Source organism: Anticarsia gemmatalis, chromosome 8, assembly GCF_050436995.1.
Source record: "Anticarsia gemmatalis isolate Benzon Research Colony breed Stoneville strain chromosome 8, ilAntGemm2 primary, whole genome shotgun sequence".
NCBI classification, from domain to species: Eukaryota; Metazoa; Arthropoda; class Insecta; order Lepidoptera; family Erebidae; genus Anticarsia; species Anticarsia gemmatalis.
In genome coordinates this window covers 5,965,802-5,993,341 of record NC_134752.1, presented here as the reverse complement: position 1 = coordinate 5,993,341, position 27,540 = coordinate 5,965,802, and the positions used below count along the sequence as shown (strand labels likewise).

The 27,540-nt window shown below is 33.6% G+C and overlaps 1 protein-coding gene across 1 annotated transcript; it reads left to right on the top strand.

The window, feature by feature from the left end:
- Positions 1 to 976: 976 nt before the first annotated feature.
- On the top strand, positions 977 to 27,532 carry LOC142974791 (putative inorganic phosphate cotransporter). Its single transcript, XM_076117311.1, has 8 exons — positions 977 to 1,226; positions 18,232 to 18,416; positions 20,782 to 21,021; positions 21,261 to 21,470; positions 22,015 to 22,179; positions 24,823 to 25,039; positions 25,257 to 25,495; positions 25,859 to 27,532. Exons 1-8 carry the CDS (start codon positions 1,193 to 1,195, stop codon positions 26,048 to 26,050), a joined length of 1,482 nt encoding a protein of 493 aa, XP_075973426.1. The 5' UTR covers positions 977 to 1,192; the 3' UTR covers positions 26,051 to 27,532.
- The last annotated feature ends 8 nt before the right edge of the window (positions 27,533 to 27,540 follow it).

Genomic DNA, 27,540 nt, shown 5'->3' with positions numbered 1-27,540 from the left:
AACACGAGTTAAACTAGACATAACAATTTGTATTTGGGCACACGATAGCTGCGTGTTACTGAACTTGACCGACTACTGTTATATAAATGAACTGGTTCACTAATTCTCAGGTAACACGCATTTTATACATTTGAAATGAATTATTTAACCGAATAAATTGAATAAATAAATAATTATCTCGTCAAGGTAGCCTTAGGAAACGGGACGGAAAACTAGGACAGCTTTTGGGAGATAAACTGACGGAATAAGGATGGGAGGAACTATTCGAATGCCACAGATTTAGAAAAGAGTAAAATGGAACCCGCGCATAGTCATATGGACGTACTTATGTATTTGATTGTTCCCCTTCCTGTATTTTTCCTATCTCAGTAATGAAATAAATTAAACTAAAAGGTTGTCTACAATTGAATTTAAAACACGCATTTTGAAGTAACAATAAACTGTAGCAAGTTCAGTCATAAAATGAATGAGTACCCTACAAAATACTGAACGGCCTTAAAACGAATTTATTTTTTAATTACACGACTTAATTGGATAAGATGTTAAGGATTACTTGCAAAATTACGTAGATTGAATAGGTAGATAGCTAATACTTTATGTGCACACAATTTACTAAAGAATCCAAACAGAAATGTACTGCACGATTTAAGTAACAGATAAGGTAATTTTAAATAGATTCTAGGAGGTAAATAATAAAATGCATTCATTGTCAAAATCTATCTCTACCAAATTGGAGCCTTTGAGTCTGAAGTGCCAAACAATAGCTAAAGAAAAGAAAAAATAAACAATAATATTTATTGTCGGTAGACATAATCATGAATAATTTTGGGCTCAGCCAAACAAATGATTTCCTCAATAGTGCATAGAAAAACCAAATTAGATTTCGTATGAACAGGATAATTGATAATGGCAAACAATAGGTGAGTTTTCTACGTTTAGTGGTGATCGCAGGGAGTATATAGAGTGATGGCGAATGCGCGGCCGCGTAATTGTAGGCTGTGTTGTGCGCGAGACGGTTCAGTGCAACCTGCGCGACTCGTGCGCATCGAATATCGCGATAGCTTACGAACACTTAAGACTTTCAAACATTATTCCACTTGTGATATATGGTTCCTAATATTTGACATCCAGTGAATTTTTTTCTTGAACTAAGTGATTTTTTTTGGTGGTGTTCCTTTTTTAATTTTTAAAAATGTTGACCGGTTGGCAGCTGATTTTATCTAAACGTAAGTTTAATATTTATTTGTATTTTTTTCTGCGTCTTTTTTAATTTGTTTAGCTACTTGATTACTTAAAAAATAATCTTGGATTTTTTTGTAACAATTACTCGAACTTTTGCTAATAAAAAATATTTACAACTTGCTTGTTTATTAATCACAGTTTAATTCATAACATTTGCATTAAAGATGTTAAAAAATAATATTATTTACCTCATATTAATTAGCATTAACATTTTTTAAGTAAATTTTAATTGTTTTACTTAAAAATATCAATTGAAAATATTATTTGTATCCAAAAAAATGTCAAGAAATGGAGTTGAACCTATAGTGTCGTTAGAACACTTTTCAGGCTTTATAGTGATAAATAGTCGTAATTTATTTCTTCGACCATATCAAATTAGGATAATAATTATAATTGACATAAACAATAAGTAATCTTAATTTATTAGTACGAAAAGCAAGACATTTTCTTTCATAGTTTTAAATCCATTCATCTTATTGAAGATGTTAAGCAGTGAGTGAACTGATGTTATCTAATACATACATTTTTGTGCGACAGATAGTAAGCCCAAAACTTTTTCCTCATAAGATGTGTACGTACAGGGTTTCCCCTTGCTTTTCTTAGATAAATCTTGACATTCGTAAAGTAAGAAAAGAAATAACATTCATGTCCAGCTTCTCCACCTTTGAATAAGCATCATATAGCTTAACATGTGAAATATTTACTTACATTTGATACATCTGCTGTAATTTTATCTATTAAAGAGGTTATCCGACGACGATTACCTATGAGTTCTAAGTCCTGATAAAGTTGGCCCTTAAAGTTCAGAAACCTTAATTAATAGGAAATTCTTTAAATAAAGAAGAGAGTTCTGTAGTATGTTTTAAAATTAAGAGAGTAATACATAAATAAGTACTTACTTAACATCACGCCTTTTTCCATAGAACCAAAGAACGCCATTTGCAGCAATCCTTCCTTTTAAGAGTAATAATATTTTATTTAATAAAGATTTTTTATTGACCATGATTAGTCCGTATAAGTATGCCAGATAATTAAAACATAATATAATGCTAATAAATACTGCGTGTTTAATATCACGATATATTCGAAGCGTACATAAAAGTTAATCTACATTATGTGAGCCACAATGAAAATAAGAATGCATAACTATTAGGTAATCGACAAACAGTCGATTTAATACTTTTAATTCATGATAACAGTGTTCCGTCTTCAAAATATAAAAAAAGAACTGAGATATGTATTAAAAAGTAAGGAATATTTTTTATGGATTTATTGCATTATTAAAATAAAATAGTTTATGATCTTTGTACATAATATTATTTACGGAATTTGCACGTGTCTCTTTTAATTAATGAAATATTTTTTCCATTGCTGTTAATTATATTGGAATCAGGTAGAGAATGTGTAATGCGTTTAAATTAATATCAATCAGAATTCTACAGAGCAATATCTACAATCCATACTAATATTATAAATGCGAAAGTAACTCTGTCTGTCTGTCTGTCTGTCTGTCTGTCTGTCTGTCTGTCTGTCTGTCTGTCTGTCTGTCTGCTACTCAATCACGTCTAAACTACTGAACCAATTTGCATGAAATTTGGTATGGAGATATTTTGATACCCGAGAAAGGACATAGGCTACTTTTTACCCCGGGAAAATGACGCATTTCCCGGGAAAATTCAGAAAATTCAACGAAGTCGCGAAAAATCAATATTATAATGACACTGAATTAACAAAATTCCGTTGTCATGGCAACTGTTTTAATGGCGGATATGTCTTAGCGCGACTTCGTTATACTAAGAGATATAAATAATTTTGAGAATATTTTTCGTGAAAAAAAAGCATATTTTATATCATCACGCTACGACCAATAGGAGCAGAGTAGGTAACAGTAAAAAGTGTTACAAAAACATGGAAAATTCTGACCCATTCTCTCTTATGTGACGCAAGTGAAGTTGCGCGGGTCAGCTAGTAAATTAAATGAGAAACTATGATAGAGAAATATTAGACTAAAGCCCGACTCCATCACTTGTGAATAAGTATCAAGTAGCTGAACAGATAGAATTTTGACAGTCATTTTCATACGCTTGCTGTCAATTTATATAATTAACTGCACGTTTGGTGCAGTGGTTTAAGTGGTCACCTCGCCGCAATAACCGAAGCGCCGCGTATGGTGTGTTCGAATCCCACTCGGGACAAATCTTTGTGTGATGAGCACGAATATTTGTCCTGAGCCTGGATGTCAATGTATCTATATAAGTATGTATTTAGAAGTATAGTACAAGCTCTGCTTAGTTTGGAATAAAATGACCGTGTGTGAGTTGTCCAATGATGTTAATTTATTTATTTGCCTAGCAGATAGCTTGTCTGACACTTATTCATACTTTACACTGTGAAACTGGCTCTAAAACGATCCACAAACCTGCTCATCGGAATTTGAGGGTAGGAACTGTACGGATTTGTTTCTTTCTATTCATTTTTATGGTACACCGGATCGCCCTTTCGGTGACATAGAAATTAATACAAATTGACTGAGTCTTACGGCCCGTATGCCCTGATTCCAATGCTGAGGATGCGCAGCTTATAAGTCTTACGCCTATTAATTAAGATCTCAGTCTTTTAACGTCACATATTTATGCAACAATATCCTTGACACTGGAAATACTTATAAACCGTTTATCAACGAGTTTTTATAATAATTTTCGAATACAGGAAGAGATGTGATCGATTAAATTGAAAGGAAGGCCGACGTGCGAAAGTTGTTTAGTGATGAACTGATTTGGACAACTGTTGTTGCATTCAGCTGTAGTGTTACTTCCTATAATAAGTGCTGAATCATAGATAAATGTTCGATAGATCGGATATTGATCAGCTTTGCAAACGTATAGAAAGAAATTCACATTTGATTTCTGTCTGAAATACTGTTTGTGTTTGCGAAATAAAATTACATCAAACATTTATGCGTAACGAAAAAACACGCGCATTTAACACTGTTGAGGTCATGCACCTCTGATCACGTAAGAATGATAAGGATGCACAACCAAAAAATTGGATAACATCTCTTTTATTATTCAAACTCGTCAAAAATCTGTGACGTAAAATATATGAAAACTTCACATCCGTATTTAAAACCGCGCAATAGTATGATACAGCAAACGGCAAATAAATCGCAATAGTTTACGAAATAAATACAAAACTGCAATTCATATCAACAGCTTCATAATAGAAAGTCGTTGTTTATTTGCAGAACAAATTATAAGGTTCTTGGCCGCCAATGCTGAGTGGCCTTCACAAATGGCAAAAAATATGTAGCACTACAATACATTGTTCTTTTGCAAAACGTTTAGTCACAGATGGTAATAGTTTTTCTTATGAAATAACTCTATTAGCATTCTGAATAATGCAAATACAATTAGACAAACGGCCTTTCCGTTTCACTATTTCATAGGCTTAAGTTTTGTAGACTTTTCTTCAAACATTTTAAGTAAAAATATAAGTTTAAAAATAGTTCATTTTTGGTTATCTTACGTCAATGTTTCTAACAAAAATAAATGTTGTATGTACTCAACAATGGTTTAACTGAAAATATTCAACACATTTCCAGTAAATATTTGGATTAAATACGTGTAACCTGCATCATAATTCGGCGTGTCAATAATCAATTGATTCGCAATCGATTCGCAAACGTTCACTGCTCGATGACGTCAAATGCAGTGAATGTGCGTAATGGCGCTACAAAATCAATTATATTGAATACTTCAGTAGCGTGATTTTCTACGGTCCGTACTATCAACCAACGTCATTTCGAAAAACTTAAGAAAAATAGTTCTTGTGATAGCCGCTCAACAGTTTTCCAAAATTTGTCGACAGCCGTCTGTACCGCGATTCTCTACCACTATCCACTACCGACGACCGGCTAGCTATCGAATTATTTTCTTGGCATGAAAATCTGATCAGCGCCTCTAGCGGGTAGACACGGGAACAATTTTTTTGAAGCGCATTTTAAATGTCAAATTGTCTCGACTCGATTGTACCGACTGTTCAGCTTCTGTGTTCCATACAAAATATATCAATAGCCACCTGGTTATCGATAGTACCGACTTTAGAAAATCGTGCTACTGATACAACAAGACAACACTACAAGAAATTGCGTAAAGAGATTGACTTAAGAAAATATTGTAATTTTCTTAGCAAATAGACAGTCGTGGTATAGACATGATGTAACTTTTAACTCGTTCAGTAAACTTGCACAAAGGATTACAAGGAAGCTTGCAGCCATCAGCCTTGTCGGCACTGTTATTGCTGTTATTATAATTTATAATAAGTGGCGTTACGGCGTATCTCTTACATTCTTTCGTGATCATTACCTCTTAATTTATAACTAGTCGGTCAACTAGTGATTTATTCGAAATGCAGATATTTCCTGCTGGCGACATCTTTGTTGGGAATAATAGCGAAGTATGACATTTATTTTATATACTATTTACAATATAGCTTTGAATAAAGTTAGAATTATCTTTATTAATTCGTATTTTAATCTTCTTCAATAAGTAACTTAAGGCCTAAATTAAATTGTCTATTGCCGCTAGTGCCATAGCTAGCTATGAGTGTATGGACAACTTATAACTTATTCATATTTCTTTCTGCTTATGTAGTGTCTGGCACGCATTTGTAAAGTTTTGCACTAACATTTACTTCAATTAACGTATAATTGTCAAATTCATTCTTTGTTTCATTCAATTAGTGAATTTAGTCTAGATTTGTATTTGTGTACCGTAATTGCTCTATTCTTTTATTATAATGTGATGTAAATAGTACTAAATATGACTACAATAATCCAGTGTGAAACTAAAACTACCGAAAGCGTTGTACACTTTTATCCTATGTTTTTGGTTTTAATAATAAAGATTTAGTTTATTCTCATTATAATTCTGAAAAGGTAAATAGCTGGTCATCTCTTGATGTCACCAAACCACACAGAATTGCGTAATGAATTATTTAAAGCCTTATTGCGTAGGGGGTTCTTACTTTATACAAACCAATTTATCTCAATTATTTATTTAGGTATACTTTATTTACATTTAACTTCAAAAAAGCTTTAGAAAAATCAAGTGGCTCTCAATTTTGTGCAATATTTTTTTGTCGATTGTGTCGCGCAAATGAGGAAAATGTTTAGGGTGAACATTGAACGATAATACTGTCTTTTAACTTAAAATTAACCAATCTTTCAAGTTTTCACTATCATAACTTTCCGTATTAGCGAGAAATTACCCAAAAATGCATTCTAAATCTGTCCATAGCCAACCGGTTATCGATAGTCCTTAGCCCTTTTTGTTGGTTCTGTGACAAAAATCTATCTTAATCTTATACTATAAAGATCTTATATCATTTCTCTAATAATGAGATATTGAATATTTACTCTATAACTATTGTGAAATACTGTACCGCATTGTGCGGGCATTGTGAACGGTGTCAGAGAGTTTTGACGGCTGTTTCAAGTGTACACAGCTGCGTAGAACAAAGACTAGGATATCATAATACATCAGGAGTGACGCCGGACTGCTTGTTTAAATATGTTTTGACTTTATTCCGTTTATCATACGAAGAATTATATCTATCTTTCGGATGTACGCAAGTTTATTCGAGGTTCTGGTTATATATAACACCCGTATAGTACTCAGATTAATCTAGATTAATTATAAAGCTGAAGAGTTTGTTTGTTTGAACGCGCTAATCTCAGGAACTACTGGTCCGATTTGAAAAAAATCAGTGTTAGATAGCCCATTTATCGAGGAAGGTTATAGGCTATATATCATCACGGTACAACCAATAGGAGCAGAGTACCAGTAAAAAATGTTACAAAAATGGGGAAAATTTTGACTCATTCTCTCTTATGACGCAAGCGAAGTTGCGCGGGTCAGCTAGTCTTATATAAATACTAAGTTTGAATGTTTGGGTGAAAGATTGTTACTCTGTTTCGCCAAATCTATATACATGGGTTTTAATGGGTAAATTTCGGTGAAAATTTCCACTTGCTAATACTTCGATGCTGTTTTAATTTTTTTTATTTCATATCAATGAAAAGTTTTATCTATATCTATGATATCTATTTTTTATTTATTACTTATTTAAAATTCGCAAACTTATTATTACCCAGACTGCCTGAATAACAAAATCGTTCTTTATCACGTTTTTAAAGTCCCAAAACGTGACAAAACGAAATCGGTTTTTAAACTTCCTTTTTATTTTTATAGCGATTTTATTACCTCTAGAATACTCTTCATTGAATATAAATAAAGTCCATCAAAGTAAAGAGATAATTTTATTTCTGCAAATATAATGGACTTCTCTCATTTAATATTTATTTCATTAATTTAAATAACAAGATATGTTAATTATAATAATGTAAACACTCGTTTTGCCGCATAACTGGTTGTAATATTGCCGATTCATTTTGTAAAAGGTTTTATTATTAAAAGCAAAAGTAATCAACCGTGTTATTATAATCATAAACGTTATTATGTAGTTCTATATATAAATACAAATCAAAACAAATATTTTTTATATCGGACTTACATTTACATTTCTTCAGCATTTTCTAAGCGAAAATTCTACAGCCTTTTTTTAATTTTTAATACTACATTATATATTTATTTCTATATTTCACGTATATGCTTAAAAACATTCAGTTAATCTGTGACTTCAAATTCAACTAGGTATATAATTATTTGCTAAAATTGTAGTAAGTAATTGGAAGTGCAACACAATTTACTTCGCTAAGCAATTATAATGCACAATAGATGACAATTGTTAATCACAATTTTTTGTTCAATTGAAATACTTAGATACTTATTATTGTATCTTTCCACATACATTCCATCAACATATTTACCGTAAAATGTCGTTCAATGCAGTTCATTCACGGCACGTCATTGGGATATAGATTGCAGATTGTCACTATACAACTATACAATTATCTTGTAAGATCGCGTATTAATTGCCATCACGTTCGCTTTATTGAGTGGCGGTACACGTGACTGTGTGCCGTATACTGAACCACTGAAGTGGATAATTTAGTATCTAGATGCATTATTGTTGAACTTATTAATCAATTTATCCGGATAATATAAAGGTAAAGATTTGTGATACATTTAGGTATTAAACCTGCGTTTATCGATAGAGAGAGTCATGCAAGAAAAATATTAGCTTATTAAGTTAACTAATGATGTCCTAAAATAAGATCCACAATGTCCTTTAAAAAAAACATTCGATCGGCGTATGAAAATTGAAAGTTAGAGCCAGAGACAGTTCTTAAGAAGTTAGAAGTGTAACTAATAATCTATGAAAAGTCACTTTTTATTGTACATTTATGCCTACATCGAGTAAATTTTCGGCACTTTCGAGAAAAAACGTTGCTATCGAAACTTCACATAACTCTGTAATCAAACTGAACATCTCACAAATAACATTTACGCTTACAGTCCACGGAACAACGGAGTTTGAAACACGTTTTGATTTACATACACCTGGCCCATTAACAAATGTACATACATAATTATACCTATTAATATACACACATATTTTCCATACAAATAAGACATAATGTTCCAAAGCTTTTCTAATGCAAATGATTGGTACTTGACAATGAAATTGCTTAGCAACAGAGGAATGTACTGTGTTATTGTTGTACAAGAACTTGGATTGTATTGATAACCGGTATTCTCATAGTAGAAACGAGATTTCTGTGTTTGTGACTCTACTCATATGTTTATAAATATCATATTTGTGAGGTATTTTATGTCTAACTAAGGGAGTAGTACTAGTTTCTTCAGTTATGTGTCCTTTAGAAATAATCGAAGTAATTATAAATAATAGAAGATCAAAACTGACAGTTCAAGGACATAACAAATATTCGAAATATTTATTGTTAGATCATCAAAATTAGACGAAAAGGTGTTATTATCGTTAAATATTGCATTGCACGATAATAACAATTATAAATACGTTTTAACTATCCTCAACGCGAGAATCTTTTACAAAACTTGTGACTACTAAAGTCACACTAATTAAGTAAAATTTAAAATGCTAAAATCAATTCTATTTTACGTTGGACTATTAAGTTACCTTCAGTACTATTTATTTTAACTTACTAAGATCCTTGAAGCATAAAAGAAGGTATTTTTCTAAGTTATCCGATGTGTAACTTTGACGTCATTTTACGCAAGAGTAACCACGCATGTTTGCTAGAATACGTATTTTGTAACAAAACAATTATACATTATTTTTAATTTATAATAGATTTTATAAATAACAAACACGTTCGTATTTTGATAAACACTTTGTATTTCGCAAAAATAGTTTGTACATTGCCTTCGCGTTATATTAAAGAAAAATGGCGTCATATATTTGAACCTAAAATCACTCGTTGGTGTATAACTAAAGCTATATTGAATTATACGTCTGAAATTGACAATGCATTATGTAGATTTGTTATTATAGTACGGACATAATATTACATCTTTTTAATTTAACAGATTATACTAAGGAATCTATTAAGTTCGTACATGCAGTTGCAAGATTACAACATTCCAACGAACCATAACTCCTCTCGTTGGATTCGACTTGGACTAACAAATTAGGGATGGTTCGCAACTCCGCACTAAAATTGATCAGGTGTTTTTTACATAATATAAAGTAATCTAAAAATACATTAGTAATTAATTCACTGGAAAATCTTTTGATACCGTAAAATTAGTTTTTCAGTTGCGTTGAATTTTAATTTGTTCATCGTTAAGCAAGTCAAGTGGATTTTCTACTTCAACCTTTTTAGTAAAATAATGACTCTGATTTGCAACACTTGGTAATTAGCAAATGGATAATCTTGACTTTACAACTAGTTAATGATGATGATTTTTCAAAATACGTAATAGATGATACGGGTTTCAACTTTGGTTTTAATAGAAACAAATTACCAATTAACGTTTGTGCACTGGAAAATGGATCATGACGAATAAAAAATCTTGTAGAGGAAAAAAAGGTGTCATGGTATTCGTAAACACCCATTGATTAGACATGGTGGAGATTCCTATAAATGCCATAGCGTCAGTGACTTACCCACTGCGTAACAGTACCTACCTACGATAACATTCCTACGAGCTATAGAAAAATAGAGTCTTTTAAACTGTGTTCTTTGTAATTGTAAAAGAGAATACCTACTCTTTTATTGCATTGAAAACGAATTAATCTTCGATTTCACAAAGTATCAGAGGTTGGACAGCTTTTGGAAAATCTATTATCCCGCCCACTCGGCGAGTACGATGTTGGTTGATTTACAGCACCAGGTGAAAGGGACTCGCGACTAGTCTGACGACTCTCTTGCGACTAATAAATAGCAATCAGACAGAACCTTGGTTCCTATCGTTTCCGTGCGACATTAAAATATAATTAGTCCTGTAATAGCTTCAAATTTGTTTTATTGTGTGGGAATGCAGGATCAGCAGGGAATCTATGAATAATTTATTAATTAAACAGGTGCTATAATTTCAATAAGCCTTCTGATAAACATCAATTTATCTAAAGAGTTTATCCTAAGATATTCGTGTGTATTCACTATTTATCATATTATTTTTGTTTAGCATTAACAGCTCACTTATTTTCCCATTAGACCGTGTCATTTAATATAGGGTTATTGTTCGACGAGTAGGTGCCATATACCATTACAATACAGATTCTAGGAAACCTACAGTGACGTGTACGTAATGTGTAATCAGTAAATGAGTGAATAAAAAAATATTTTCCACACAAAAGAGGTGTAATTTACGACTTCATCGTTGCCGTACATATCTGTAAAATGCTTTATTAAAGACGGTAATGGCTAATAGATGTGTAATAAAACGCGCCTCATCTTACGACTTTTCTTGGAAAGCTGCGATTTTATGCGTTTAAATTACAATGTGCCCTAAGAAATCACCGCCAGCCTGTCTGCCAGTGCGGACTGGTTGCGCAGCCATTGGCCGCCACAACTCGGAATGCTCCGTTCGTCCACTTCAATAGAAACTTTTTCGCGGATCGATGTAAAAACTACCACTTCTAACGAGTTTCTCGATACCAATGCCAAATTGGGAAACTACATCGACGAGAACGTGCGTTTCAGTTCCATATCGGATTGATTTTAATGATGCACAGCGAGTGGACGGTATTGCGTACGTCACATACGTCACTGCATTTCGGTGTTAGGCCGTCAACGGGAATGTTAACGGCTGCGTTTGATCTGTATTCAGTAGTTGTGACCGGTGGAAGAACGGAAATAATAAAACCGTTTTTGTCAACGATGTGACTTCATTTCGATCGTACATTTTAAATGGTCTATTGTTCTGGAACAAAAGTAGCCTTTTTAAAAATATAAACACATGACTCTCTTCTTTTACTGTAATAACCGTTGATTGCTTGATGAGTAATGATCAATTGTTTAAATAATTTATCAGTGACAGGAAGTATTATGTAACAATCAATTAGTCTAGTAGATGTGATGAATTGAAATCAATAACTAGCACCTATCGGTCGCGCAAAATAAAAACTTTTGAGATATTCAAAAGTTATCTGTTCTTGTCGCTCTATATAAGTAGGTCTTGTGTAGATGCAGATTGAAGTACCAGATCATCACCTACATTTACCGGATACTACACTATATCTATTTTACATACAAATTAATTCATACGATGACATTATATCTTTTCTTAGAAGACAATGGTCTCTAATTTGCAATCGCGTGGAAAGCGCATGTGTTGCCTTTATTCCGAGCAGGCTTCCGAGGTGCGACTTAACGCATAGTTTAACCGTCATTAACAATTAGTGTGTCAATAGATGCACTTGGTTAACGCAAACGGATAATTAAACGCCGATTAAGAAGAAGCGGAAGCGTTGTTGCACATTTTTATTTTGTAGTGCATTTTGAAGTTGCAATATCAAGGTAATTTGCATTTTCGTACAGAATTTTTGTAACAGAAATTACTTTGAAGCGTAAAATTTTGAAATTATGTTTTGTTGTTGTCCTTAAGCTTAATGTAGCGATGGAGTGTGCCGATATTAAACTAAAATGATGTAAATTTAAATATATTAGTGTAAATTATGCTAAAGGCGCTTGTCGTAATTTACGATTCCGAGTAAATTACCACAGCGAGATTTTTAATGTCAAAACACGTAACAGGAAATTTCTTTGACGTTACAATCGCTGATTGCAGAAATTGATTGCTTGACAAGTCGTGTTACTTTTGAAAATCAAAAAGCAAATTTTAGCAATTGGCAAACGTTATATAGGTAAGCTTTACTGAAGGACATCATACACCAAAATCATTGACCTACTAGTTGAAGTTTACGTTGATTCACAATTCCTACGCTCCCAGGTCGGTCGCGGACCGCTGCGCATGCGACGATGACAAACGTACAGAATCACTACTTATTATCAACAATTTATACTTCATTTGATGTCGGATCCTATTGTCCGGAATATAATCTGCTATTATGTACCATAATACTGTTAGAAAAGTATAAAGCTAGAATGATTCTTTAATTCTTTCCTGTTATTTTTCTTTGTTGATTTGTTTTGACATCTAAAGTCCGTTATATTATATTATCCTTTTGTTCATTGTTATTTATATTGCTTTTTCTATTTATAATCCGATTGATTTTGTATAGTTCCGTTGATGAGATAATTAATAGAACCTTTTGAAGTATCGTGTCTAAATCAGGATCTTAACAACAATAAACATTGTTTATAGGACGGTGAAAGAGATATACCTAATAAACTACATCACAATGTTTACTGACAGTCATACATTTTTTTAAGTTTGTCTTCATTATACATTGAAGTCAGTATTATCACTTACGTTATGGCTAGTTCTCTGAAAACGTTAAAAGTGATTTAAATTCTACAAGCCTGTATCACTTTCGTATTTCGAAATAGTCAAATTGATCGGAAATGTTTCGACATACGACCAGTTGACCAACAAGGAAAAAGATTTAATAAACCAAATTCCACTTGCACCTACTTATTCGAAGAACCTGTAGAAAGATAACAGACGTTGTTGCATTTTAAAGTAAATCAAATAATCAACCGCAACTGAATACCGAAATTTGAGCACTTATGAGCTTTTTCAATTTTAGTTAGTCGAATGGTTTTTAAGATTTCACTTCCCAGTTAATATAAGCCTATATAATACGGAGCGTATTGATTGACTGCTCTCGCCTTCTGTCCGTTATTTTATTTACTTGGTTCTCTTCATTTTCTAGCTTTTCCTAAGCATTTTGAAAGATTAATCAGGACATCCGATTCGTGAGTAATATGAACATATTCTATAAAGTTTACGGTCGATAAACGCGGTCAGGTGGGTGGGGTTGCTAATCAAATGTGAGCTGAAGCGAGCATTGTGTCGGTTTGACGTCAACCATTCAACCTGCGAACTGCGGTGTACGACTGCCTACAATTTCATTCTCTAATGAGATTGCGCTCGTCTGAACCGCGACATTGACTTGCTTGGACATCCGTTCTGTTTTCATATGTAGGTTATTATTGTTTAGTGCTGCTGAAAGTAAACCTAAGTTTGTTTTGTTTCGATGTTGATAGATTTTGGTTTAGACGGAGAAGGTAGGGCACTGCATATGCCAACTTTATAAAGAGCGGTTTATAAGTAGGTATTTCCGGTATCCATAATCACATTGTCTTACAGATAGGTATTTACTTCATTAAATAACATACCTCTGAGGATGTATAAGACATTTCTTAAATCTTTTAATGGCTACATTACAACACTCAGCTGTCACAGGTGACAAACAAACTCGAAATCTAATCCCATAATAAAAGCTACTAAGATAGTATGCTTCCTAAACGGTTAATTCCTCTTAATTTATCAACAGACAGTAGTTCTGCTAAACCTTCAGACTGTAAGACAATTAAATAATTATAATCTACATTCCATGAAAAGTTAAAAACAAACAGATTAATCTTTACAACAATACGTTAGACTTTCTAGGCATACTCACTCAGGTTAAAACATTACTGATGCATTTTCTGATCATCATAAACACGGACTTCCTATATTTTTCGTTAATCTAATAAAAAAATAATACGTTTTATAACTGTAACAACAAGCAAATAATGGGTAAGTAATACAAATTTCTATCAACTTAAGAGTTATGAAGGAAGCGACAGTTGGTTAATCTACGGTTATAAACACCACTGTTACCGAGATTGTATGGATTAAAACAATAACCACAATAATTATCATAATCATGTGAATGAGCTGTTTTCGACAATGACTTACAAACAGTTAGTTATCTATTAAAACATACTTTTTGACTAAAGTATGTCAAGGTCGGATTTTCGTGCTCTCGGAAATGACAGAACAAATAGTCTAGTTTTATTAGACGTTGTTATAAGATACCGGTGATTCGGTGGTTAGGTTTAAAGATTAACTATAGTGTTACTTATTAAGGTAAATAAGCCAGTAGCCTATTAATAGTAGAGTAAGAGCAATCACGTATTCGATAGTTAAATCATTAGAAGTTCGTTGTAAACAGTCAATACAGTAAGGAAAATGTAAAGATCTGTACACATATTTTCCCGTGACTGTGCTTGTCTAAAAATACTAGAAAGAATCATGTGCTGATGAAACGTGACTGTACTCTATGTCACATGCCATAACAAAAAGAAAACAAAAAGATCGACTCTTTAAAGAACACGACACGATTAATTAAAATCATGATCCGAATAAAAATGCTGCAGTAACAGCGTACACAGTGACTTTAAGTACCAATTAACATAATCGATCATGCAACGTCAGCAACGGTAGACAATAATATTTTTATAGCCGGATACCATCATGTGATGAGACAGTTGATAATAACAGATTAAAGACGTTTACAAACGCACCACGTGTTATTACACGAACACTTTACAAACACCATGAAAGCATCGTAGAAACAGTCCGACAACGCAGTAGAGATCCTTTACATGCAATAACTACCTAGATTACTATTAAAATTTATGTGTTTTTTTTAAATAAAGTAGCTGGATTAAACAGGCCACCGTCTGCATGTAACTGTGGGTCACTGATGTACGTGTATTGATGTATTCTGAATCTTGTATACCTTTGCCAGCCGCGAGCCTTGCATGCAAGGCTCTCTACTAAGTTGTTGGATTATAATTATGGGTATAAAGTGACAGCTTAGTAATAGCCGTGTTATGAAGAAAAGATGCTGGAAAAAACCGTTTGATATGATAAATGGCTTGAGTGTGAGAGTATTCTATGTTGATTGTTTTAAGTGTTATGCTCTCATTAAACACGTAATTACAAGATACGTAACAGTTTAAATGAATAATATTAGGATTATCGTTCATCTGTTATGCAGTTCTATTGCAATATTTGTTCAATGATCTAGGAATTTTTATACTATCTCTCATCTGTTTTAACGGGCGCATGAACATATGAGAATATGAGAAAATGTCGATTGCTCGCTAGATTACTCGGAATTACTCCTAAGAAAAATATACTACGTAAAACGCTCTTATTTACCTATGAAACAAAATATGCTTCAAATACCGTACGGTTAGGTAGTGGTCAATCTACTGCCTAAGTTGTTCAAGCCGCCTGAAAGCCTTTGACATGGCTTAACGACTGTTATCTCTTTTTCCAACAACCGCGACCGACTTTTCAACGTGCTTTCCGAGGCACGGAGACGCTCAGTTCATCTATCTATATAATGACTGCGCCAAGGGTTACTTAACAAGAATCGTTTACCGACCTGTGAGCACACTCTAAAAATACATCATCAAATGTATAGCCACAATAACTTCATAATTGCAGCTCTAGATAGACAACACAATAGAATCTTAATTGCAACTAGAAATGCAATCGCTTCCGAACTCGATTGCTAAATGTACACGTAACAGGATAAACGGCGATCTTAGATCGAGTTTACAAATCGAGCTCGTTACAATTATGTAGACGTTAATATGATTGCATAACCTAACGATGTAGTCAAGACAAAATGAAATGTATAGTAACGTGTATTAATATCAGTAGGATATACAACTTTTCAATATGTTACTGTAAAAGCCCGAACTGTGGTAAATCCTAAGATTTCCGGTAAAACTTAAGATTTACCAACTCTCTATGTTAAAAGTCCAAACAATTATTTTATTTCGAACTTTTACCACTATTCACTTGGTAAATCTTAGGATTGACCTCAAGGGCATGTAAATGTAAATAAATGGGATAGTAGTTTCGAACTAATGTTTGTGTAATCAGACTTATATCTGGTTGCACATTGTGTATAATGTTGTAAAAGTCTTCCTAGATGATTTCATCACAAAGAACGGTTATTACAAGTATGTTAAATCTGGGACTTTAATCTGAAGCATGAATAGTACGCATCAAATTTGTGACAATGTGTGAACATATTTATGCTCATGACTGTATTTAAAAAAGGACATCTACTTTCTAACCATTAGTCAGTCTCAAAAAGTTATTTTTAAAACTAAAGACCTACATTAAATTATCGAGGTGTTATTAAAATAAGTGCATGAATAATAAATTATTATTAAGCTGTAGGATCTTTGCACAATCAGAATTTTTTGTTTGTTGTTTTGTACGCAAGCCTTCCTTCCTTTCACTTTTCGGAGTTTATTACCAACAACTGTCCTATCAGAAATAGTTCAGATCATCCTGTCATTCATACTTTTGTTGTTTTGTTGGTTACATCCACATGAACTTGACAATTTGTTTGCAAGTATTAATCAACTTATCTTCTTTCGAGTATAAAGTCTAATAACACTTTTTCATAGCTGTAAAAGAATGAAAAATTGTAATTTAACCTGTTTGTTAGACAAAATGACAGCAAATGTATTTGTTAATGGCTGGTAGACACTTAGAAGTAGGCAATGAAACTGGCCTTTGTCTTTCTTAAGATTTCAAACTCTCCGCCAGTGGTTTATTTTTTAGTACTTATTTTTAAAGGTACATTTTTTTTAAATGTCTGCGATTTGTTTAATTTAACAATGGATTTTCTATACGTTTTTATAATTACTAGTTGTAATTGCTTAACAAAAAAAACTAGTAAAAGATATTTAAAAATATAATACACGTTTAACAATGAATAATTACTCCGACATATTTATGGAAATCGTAGGTTGCTTTTCCACAAAGCAATATCTTAGGTACACATTAAAATAATAGTTTCCTATTTATAACTTACTGTATGAAAAGTATGTATAACAAATCGGTAACAATAATACTTTTGACAACCGTAGCAAATGGAAAAGAAAAGGCTATTTTTATACCCAATTGTAATTAAGTCGGTACCTAAAATGCCGACTGCTTTAATCAGCTGTAGGTAGCGAATGGAATAAGTTCTTTAAACACGCTATATGCCATTGTAAATTCTTTTATATGCCTATAAAACATGAACCAGAACGTTTATTAAATGTTAAAAACTTTATTGGCACATAAATATTAATGTTGTTGTTGATAAGAGATACAAGGACTAATGTAATCACGGAAAATATAACGCGGTTAGGAAATTTGACATGAGTCTAGCTTCCTATTTTACCAACCAGGAACTTAACGTTGCAAGCCCTTTGAGCCAGGTTTTCAGTCTTTTGTCATTCTTCAAAACGGTCGTAGACGAATAAATTTGTGCACTCGACATTTAATCAAATACCGACATAATATTCGATTTACATTTAATAACGCTATAATTCGGTTGTATGCAGTACCTGTCTCCGCTTGTAAAGAAATTCAAAAGAAAATTACTTTACAGACCCGAAATAGTACAGGACTTTTGACTTTATAGCATTGTTCTATTTTTTAATTCCAATCAAGAATTGAAGATATCAAGAAATGTGGACGTGTGACAAAATCTCTATCAATCCGAGTTTTATAAATTCTATGAAAATTGAAGGTAAAAAAAGACTAACAATATTTTTTTTCTTTCCAGTATTCCTAATACCTCAACGATGGGTGATGGCGATCATGGGTTTCCTGGCGGTTGCCAACGCGTACACGATGCGGGTTTGCCTAAACATAGCTATCACGCAGATGGTACACAGGCGAGCGCATTCCATGGGCAACGACGGGTCCTGCCCAGCTGAAGATGTTGAGGAAATTGCTACTGATCCTACTGTAAGTATAGTTTTCGTTTATCGACACTAATCGACAGTAACAGAACAACGAATATTATAATCTTAGTTATAGTAACATGAGAGGTTAACAATACCTAAGTAAATGCATGATAGTACCTACTGGCTATTACTTCTTCCTCTTCCACTATCGACTACCGGCAATCGGCAAGCTGTCGAGAAATATCGTATGAAAATCTGATCAGCGCCTCTGACGGGCGTCATAGGAACTATTTTGGCAGTACATTTTAAAAGTCAAACTTTCGATACCGACTGTAGAGAATCGCACTACTGCTCCGTTATACCTGTGCCAGAGTGTGCAAGCACCTTGTTAGCCAATATTAGATTTTCAACTAGACTTTCGGACCCAAACGAACGCATTCTACAATTCATCGTCAATTTATAAAATTGGTTAACAATTCAATAGCACTCACTGTATATACAGTTGACTCGATCCCACTTCTAACGCATGCATTTAGATTAATTGAAAGATCAACTAGGCTGCTAGTTGAATGCAATCGACCATGCAACGTGCATCGTAAGTACTTAAAAAATAGCGTCGCTATAAAACAATACATCATGCGTTACGTAAATATTTCGAGTTTAACCAAACAAAAGACTTTTAATTTTATCTTGTAGAAAAGACAAACGGTAACTTAATAAATCAACAAGTTATAATTATATTTTATTATTTTAACACCTAATAAAATAAATTAAATCTTTATTAATAATAAGGATAATGATTATACTTGTACTTATTAATTTGAAGGATGAGATCGAACTAGACCAAAAAAATTTTTGAACCATCGTAGTTAGACGGACATTATATTCCGGTTAAAATTATGATAAGAAACAAACGAAATTTCAACGATTATTCGTTTTTGTTGGCCCCTGATCGATGATAAAAGTAATTTATATTTTTACTTTCTGTTTTGGCATTTTTTCCCTTAGATTAACGGATATTCAACTCTCGTTTCAATGCAGTGTGAACACGTGCCTATATACAAACACATGTGTATCATGCGATTTGTAATGCAAATTGAAATATGGTAGGTATTACAATAATTTATGAAGACTGCAACTTATTTGAATAGGAATTGACATGTACAAATTCTTAATGGTTCTAATGACTTGGTGATATGTTGCTTGAGATGAATCGTTTATGGGTAGGTATGAATTAAGTACCTATATAATAACTTGATATATCACCTTGATAATTTTATTGCATTGTTGACTACTACGATGTCTACTGCCTAATTTTATGACGAATATAATGCTCAAATTTTCTAAATATTTTACTCAATTGCTAATAACAGACGCGAAACAAAATAGATCCAGAAAAATAACCCGTTCAACTTACTACATACCTATGTACCTACATAAATTTTATATGAACGACGACTTTAACCTAGCGACAACCAGTACCTATGTAATATACAACCTATATTATGTTTATGCGAGTGGCGAATTGACCACAAATATTTTTTCGTTTTAATTCCAAAGATAAAACGACCGGCGGATGACCGGCGGCGGCTTGTCTATGACATAATATTGACATACAATTAAACGTTTCTAATTAAGCTAATTACGCTGTTAAAACCTCATTTGCTTGATTTATGTTATGAAACAAGATTATAAATTAATGTAGGGCGTTTGAGGTGATGAGTTGACATAATTTCATTATAACTGTCCAGATTATTCTGACGTTCGAAAACTTATGAAAATACTGAAATAAAGGACGTATGTTACTCATGAAAACAATACAAAAATGTAATGTTCATCTAAGATTTGAAGAGTATTCGTAAACAGCCGAAAACATTATAGGTACCCACATCTTATATATTTAGAACATAACAGGTAGAGTACTACGTGTGTGTATATTGTACCTACACAATGCAACCGTAATCTTAGTAGTTAATCCTAATTAGATACAATTACGTCTAATTATCAACCATAGACGGTTAGTGACTAATAGCAAAGAAATACTTCATTTGTTACACTTTCGTTAAACTAAAAGAATTTTTGTAACCAACGGAAAATCTCCATTTTAACTGCGTTTGGTTACGTATGTGCATGCCTATTAGTGAAGCACGTGTGATATATAAATAACGCTACGTTTAAACATATAGGATCTAAAATACTGACACTATAATTATAATGAATTAGTCTAAGCCTTAGGTTTTTAGAGTACTTAATATCGACAAGAACACATCAAGTTCTACCAAACGCAAGCTGCATTCATGCATACTTTCTTTAATACATTAACGGCTAAAAACACTGCTGTTTTTAGGACACCTTGTTTTATGCAAAGCACATAGCTTTCTATGTATGACAAGTGTAAAAATATTGACCTATCTCTTTTTTTTCAGGAGGTGACAGGCTTCGACTGGGATGAAGCGACGCAGGGCATGATCCTCAGTGCCTTCTACTACGGGTACATCGTGACGCATCTCCCTGGTGGGATGTTAGCGGAACGATTTGGTGGAAAATACTCGCTTGGCTTTGGAGTGCTCAGTACTGCGGTGTTTACACTCCTCACACCATGGGCCGTGTCTGCCGGAGGAGCAACTGGACTTATTATATTGAGAGTGTTGGAAGGACTAGGAGAGGTTTGTATTCTTAATGGCTATTTTTATAAGCTGTTCTTATAGTTTCATGAGTTAAAGTGAAAGACCAAAGTTCTGGTTAACTTATAAGCGCTCTGATAATAATCTTTTGCTGAAAAGGTCCCTTTCTCTTTGTAAGCGTGTCGACACAACGAAAACTGACCATCATGGTTTAACACAGGACTTCATAATACGCCTCACCGATGAAAAATCATCAGATGCTAATGCTAAATTTATTTCAGGGTACCACATTCCCCGCATTGAACGCGATGTTAGCAAGATGGGCCCCAGTTTCGGAAAGAGGACGCATGGGATCTTTGGTCTTCGGCGGTGCACAGATCGGCAACATCGCAGGCACCTACCTCTCAGGCTTGGTCATCAAAGAAACAGGCGAATGGCAATCGGTGTTCTACTTATTCGGAGCCGTGGGAATTCTATGGTTCATACTTTGGGTAAGAAACTTGTGACATTAGATCTCATTTATGTTTCCGTCCTCATTCTCAAATAACTACTTATTATAGAACGTTTTGCGGATTTTGCGCAACTTTATCTCATGTGTTAATTGTATAATCGAAATGTTAAAGCCTGTCACTTAGTCTAGGTATCGATATCCGTTTACAAAACGAGAACTGCTTTCAAATTGCTGCTGGTTTAGATTAGATGGATAAAGTTTGATTAGCCTGCAATTAGGCAGCACTAAATCTCGCGAAAATCTTGTTACTGCAAACCTGTTTAGACACTTCGTTTATTTCCGTTACAGTAGGTTTAAAAAATAAGTATTTTTAGTTCGAATTTAAGCCATGCTAAAGGCAAGAGCTTAAAACTAATTTATAAGTTTTTAGTCAGTCTACTTATTTATTCACTTACTTTTTATTATATGACACAGCTACCGTCAGTATAAATTATTAAAAAAATACAAAAGATGTGCTTCAAATACAAACGTAAAACCAAATAAATTCTAATCGTTTTTTTAACAATAATTTATTAACATTTTAGGCGCTGCTTTGTTACAACGACCCCGAATCGCATCCGTTCATTTCTGACAAAGAGAAAAAGTATTTGGAAGAGGCACTGGGCAGCCACCGCAACAGCCAGCCTTCCGCCATACCTTGGAAGGCCATCTTCATGTCTGTTCCACTTTGGGCCTTAGTTTGCGCACAGGTAAGCTAACAAATAAAAAAGTTTTGTATTAAAGTGTATATAAAAAATTCTCAGAAAAGACAGAAGCTAGAGCCAAAACGAAGAATTGGTCACCTGAGAATTGCTCGAATTCGAAGTAGTTTTAAAAACTTTTATACGATCAAATTTATGCAATTAAGTTTTATTTTATCAATTATGGAGTCCAAGACCCCAAGTAATATGTCTATGTTGCTCAACAACTGCTGAAATAATATTGTTTTACAACAAACTTGTTAGGTACAACACTACCGCCGACTTTCAATGTTAAACATTTACAAAGTGAATAAGTATTTACTTTATAATAATATAATTGGCTTCCGGCGTACAAAAAGATAGATTACCAGCTGTATCGATTACTGAAATTAATAGTCTCTACAGTATTTTGTCGCCTTGTTTAAAATACTAGACTTTATTATTAGCTTACAGGTTCAATTTTATATAACGAGTCATTTCCGACTAATTTATTACAGGTTACTTACAAATGCTAATCTTTAACCTTGGTCCTAGAATAAATCTTAGTACATTCTAAGGTAGCATGATCGTCTATTTCCTAAATCTTACACAAAGAGTGCAGGAACTCTGCAGTCAGCATTAGTATTAGTGACGTGCGTTCAAAACCTATCAGTATTCTGTTGAAGTAACCACTTACCAAATCTAGAGGCCGACGTGAAAAAAATGACAAAAATAAATTCCAGAGCAGTTGCTAGGAAAACAAAAGCATTTACCGTAAGTTGTGCTCGGAAGCGTGGTCAGAAACGTGAGCTTGGCATGTAGAGATAGTTTCCCATAGCCCTATGTTCACAGTACGTATTAGTTTACGATGGTAGATCGTTTAAAAAGAGAACAGAATACTGCCGAGGTTCTTGGCCTGAGATAAATTTCGGAAGGAGAGCAAGTCATAGTGCCTAATAAGTAAATATGTATGGAGCATCTAAAATTAGGAACATAGAAAGTATCTGCAAAGTTTTGACGGGTTTACTGGCCCAATTATGTTATGAGTAATTCTTTACGATGTAAATGTGTGCGAATGAAGTAGTATATTTATAGCATCCTCTCCAAACTAAAAATACTATTGATTAGCGTTAAATAAAAGCAAATATTTGTTCGACCAAATGAATCAGTCACCTCCAGCATATTATCACTTTTATGGAAAAATATTCAACAACGAAACATTGCATAACAGTTCATTGACAAGTCCATTCAGTAGGTAAATAATCTAAACAAAATTCAGGTCAGGTTATGTTTCACACCGCGGTCATAATTAACGTTTATTTAATTTATTGTTTGACTTCTGAGATGTTGAGGTCGTTTCGGAGATAAATAAGTACCAATTCATTTATTTACTTTTGTCTGCACGTGAAGTGCACTTAAGAAAGGCTCTTCTCGCCTGAGTTTCAAATAAATTTATGGACTGCTTTGTTTATCTTGATTGTTAACTTTCGTGTGATAGAGAAATTACCTATTTCTTTAACCCTTATGCGCCTGCGCATAGTTTTCAATAGTTATTTAATACTAAAACTAGTGATTTTAGCTTACAGCCTAACTCAAACGCAAAAAAATCTAATGTTGTTGCTAATTGAACTGCATTTTCAGTTGCAGTTCCGTGAATGATTCAATACTATATATAGATACAGACTGGAGCTATTTATAACCGTTTTAGAATAATGAGGACCACATCGTGTTTGGCTCAGTCGTTTTTAGTCTCACTAATGTTAGCGTATAGCACAGCGAAATGCGGATGTAAGCACCTTTGACTAACAGTAAGACATGATACTCGTATAATATTTAGATCTTGTTTCTATTGTTATTAAGGTTCATATTTAACAACTACCCGATAGACATTTAATGAACGCCTAAGATACTGACTGACAAAGAGAATGTAGCCTGTCTACGTCACTAAGCTCATTAGCATAATTGCTTATTGTGTGTTAAGTATAAACACACCTAAATTAGTTTAGTAAAGCTCATTGTTACCCTTTTAAGTTGAAACATCTTAGTACCCTTACGAATTCGAAGAATGATTCTCATCTAAGAAATATGATCCCGAATAATTCGGCTACTTGCATCTCTCCTTCGGAAGTTGTTCTAAATGTTACCTAATTCTAAATGTTAATTCTGTCTTGACTTTGAAAATGTTTGTAGAGATTACGGAATGACTCGTAAAGAAACTGAAACTGTTTACATATTTTATTCACAAGTTGTAAGTACGTTGCATAACAGATTCCTCGATTAGTTAGCGGTTACTTCTGAAATGCAATAATAAATTTTGTGTGAACTTCGTATAATCTAGAGTCAAGGTTTCTTTTTGGACGAATACTGTAGTACTATACTGAATTATAATAAAGCTACAAATATCTAAGTACATACAACATTATGTAAAGTATGGTCTTATAAGTTAGGACAAACCCTATATTTAAAGTATACCTTATGTATAACTCCTTTAGGTAACACAAGGGCAAACTTAAAACTTTAACGGACAAAATCACGGAAAAAATGTGATACAAATATAGTTCTGAGAAAGTTAAAGTACAACCGTACGAATCGATTCACCCGAAAAAGTGTATCAAACCACAAAACCAATTAAATTTTTCGTGTTATTCTAAAAAAAATATTGTTTGTCCACAGATCGGTCACGACTACGGTTACTTCACGATGGTGACGGACCTACCAAAGTACATGACGGGAGTCCTCAAGTTCGACATCCACAGGACAGGCACGCTCGCGGCCCTCCCATACGCAGTCATGTGGTTTAGCTCCATCGCATTCGGATGGATTTGCGACAAGATGGTCAAGAGAAACTGGCTGACTGTCACTAACGCTAGGAAGACTTTCACTACCATAGGTTTGTACATGCAGATGCTAATTGTGTTCGAGTACTCAAGTGTTTCTGTTATTTAATTACGTAAATGTATTTGCTTATGACGATGTTTCGTTTAGCATTCAGTATTTGAACTATACAATTTATTACAACCGACAATATACGAATGACTAATTACAAAACGGGAAATAAATGAACGAGGATATGTTCAAAACTAACTGATCACTAATTTCTTTAACAGCTTCCGTCGGCCCTGGTATCTGCATGATCCTGGCGTCATACTCCGGCTGCGACACCAACGCTGTCGTCATTCTTTTCACCGCTTCCATGGGTCTTATGGGAGCCTTCTACCCCGGCATGAAGGTCAACGCTCTCGACTTGAGCTGCAACTACGCAGGAACTATAATGGCCATCGTGAACGGCATCGGAGCTATTACGGGCATCATCGCACCATACCTAGTCGGCTTGCTAACACCTGATGTAAGTACCGGAACTAATCGCGTATTGTGTTACAAGGCTGCTGTGCTTTTGGCAGATCCTTGATGTTTTCTATGACAGTCTTGACAAAAATGGTAACGAATAATCCACATGCTGACCAATTCGGAGAACTTTATAGCTTTTTGTATATAATAGACGGTGGTTTGTTAGGAAGTTACATAGAAATAAGTAGCCAACTTTTTTGGAGGGTAGTCACAAGGAAATGTCTTTGCAACTTTAAGTATGATTAATGTGTTATGCTGCTAGAATTTATGAGCATGACTTACATTATATACTGCAGTAATTGAAATCGTTTAACATACCATGTAGGATCACTATTCAATATTACTCATTTGTCGTTTACAGAGCACGTTAGTGCAATGGAGATTGGTGTTCTGGATAGCTCTGGCCGTGTTCATTGTAACGAACTTAGTGTTCGTGGCGTGGGCGTCAGGTGAAGAACAATGGTGGAACAACAGCTCTGCGCAAGACCCGAGGAAGCAACGTGAGGCGGAGGCCGGAACCAACCACTCTGTCAATGCCGAGGTCAAATTGTAGAACATAATCCAACACATTTTGGTTCAATTCAAGAAAATGAGGAAAATATTCGACTAGGATTGCGGCTTAGTACGTTTTCCTGTCGTAAATGTTCCGGAATAAAAATGTAAATAGACACTATTAATATTTAATTAGACGACGCAGCGCCCATGGAAACTGCCGAGCCTATACTAGGTCCGGTTTATTTATGTTTAAGGTAAATAATAAAAAAGTACTTAGAGTCACTTTATCCGTTATTTGAAGATTTAGGTTGTGTTGTGTTGACTCGGGACTATTTTCTAGAGAACATTGTTAGCGTAGACGTGTGCTAAAATAATTTATAGTACAAACTGCAAGCGTTTAATGGAATGTTTAAATCATAATAAAAGGCGATTCATTGAATCCACAGCCAGTGCTATGTGATAGTAATAATAATTAAAAATCCCGTTCTAGATTATGTTATTAGGAAATGTATACTGAACGAGTTAGTAATCGAGGAATTAGTTTTAAGTCAGTTATTTTAAATCAATATTTATTGCAAGTATTACTGTTTCTGATGACTGTACTTTTAGTTTTAGATTTTAAGTAGTCATAAAAAAGTATTACAAATTGTATATTTGTGAAGGATGCGTGTTTGTAAATATTATGGAAATATTTATTTGAAAAATGCAGGGAAAAAGAAATGTTCACATATTTTTTGTGTGTTAGAGGAACAAGAAAGGCTGTGAACAACAACCAGGTTTCAAAATATTGTATGAAATTATTTGTTTTGTTGATACGTTTTGTTACTGTTACAACCTAATTATTGTTTGACGTAGTTAAATTATAATTTATGAACCGTAGAAACTGATAATGCAATGGAATTCGAAACTAATTTCGTGTTATGCACACATTTCTCCTATTGTGAGGTAGAAATAGTAGTCTATATAAGCGTACCTATTATTCATGATATTGTTTTACTATTTATACAAACACCCAATTACTGTATACCTTTCACGCGCTCGTGCAAAATATTGCATTTAATTTAGAATTCAAACGTCTTCGAGCTTTAAAATTTTATTTAAATAGGATGGCAAGGATTTTTTAGACAGATGTTGCTATATCAAAATTACTTTGTTACCAATCCAATAGGTATTAGTCAAGATTTGGTTTTAAATATTTTAGCGTCGTAGAACTAGAATTGTTATGATACAAGTTTGATTCAATTTAGAGGCTTGAACCACCAAAATTTTGTTCTCGACGCAAGTTACAACATTAATTATCTAAACTGCTAGGAACCTTCTTATATTTTCTATGCATTTGATACGATTGGGTGCATTCGGTGCCATTTGAGAGATCTGTATGTACTTGGCTTTATCTTAGCGTTAAATATTTAGTAAAAATGACACGATACTATGTATGGAGATTCATTTACGTTTAACTATCTGAGATAGTAGCTAGTAAGTTATTTTGTACAATATTCTTGTATTTTGTTAGAATAAAAACATTTTAAATTTGAATATATTAATTAT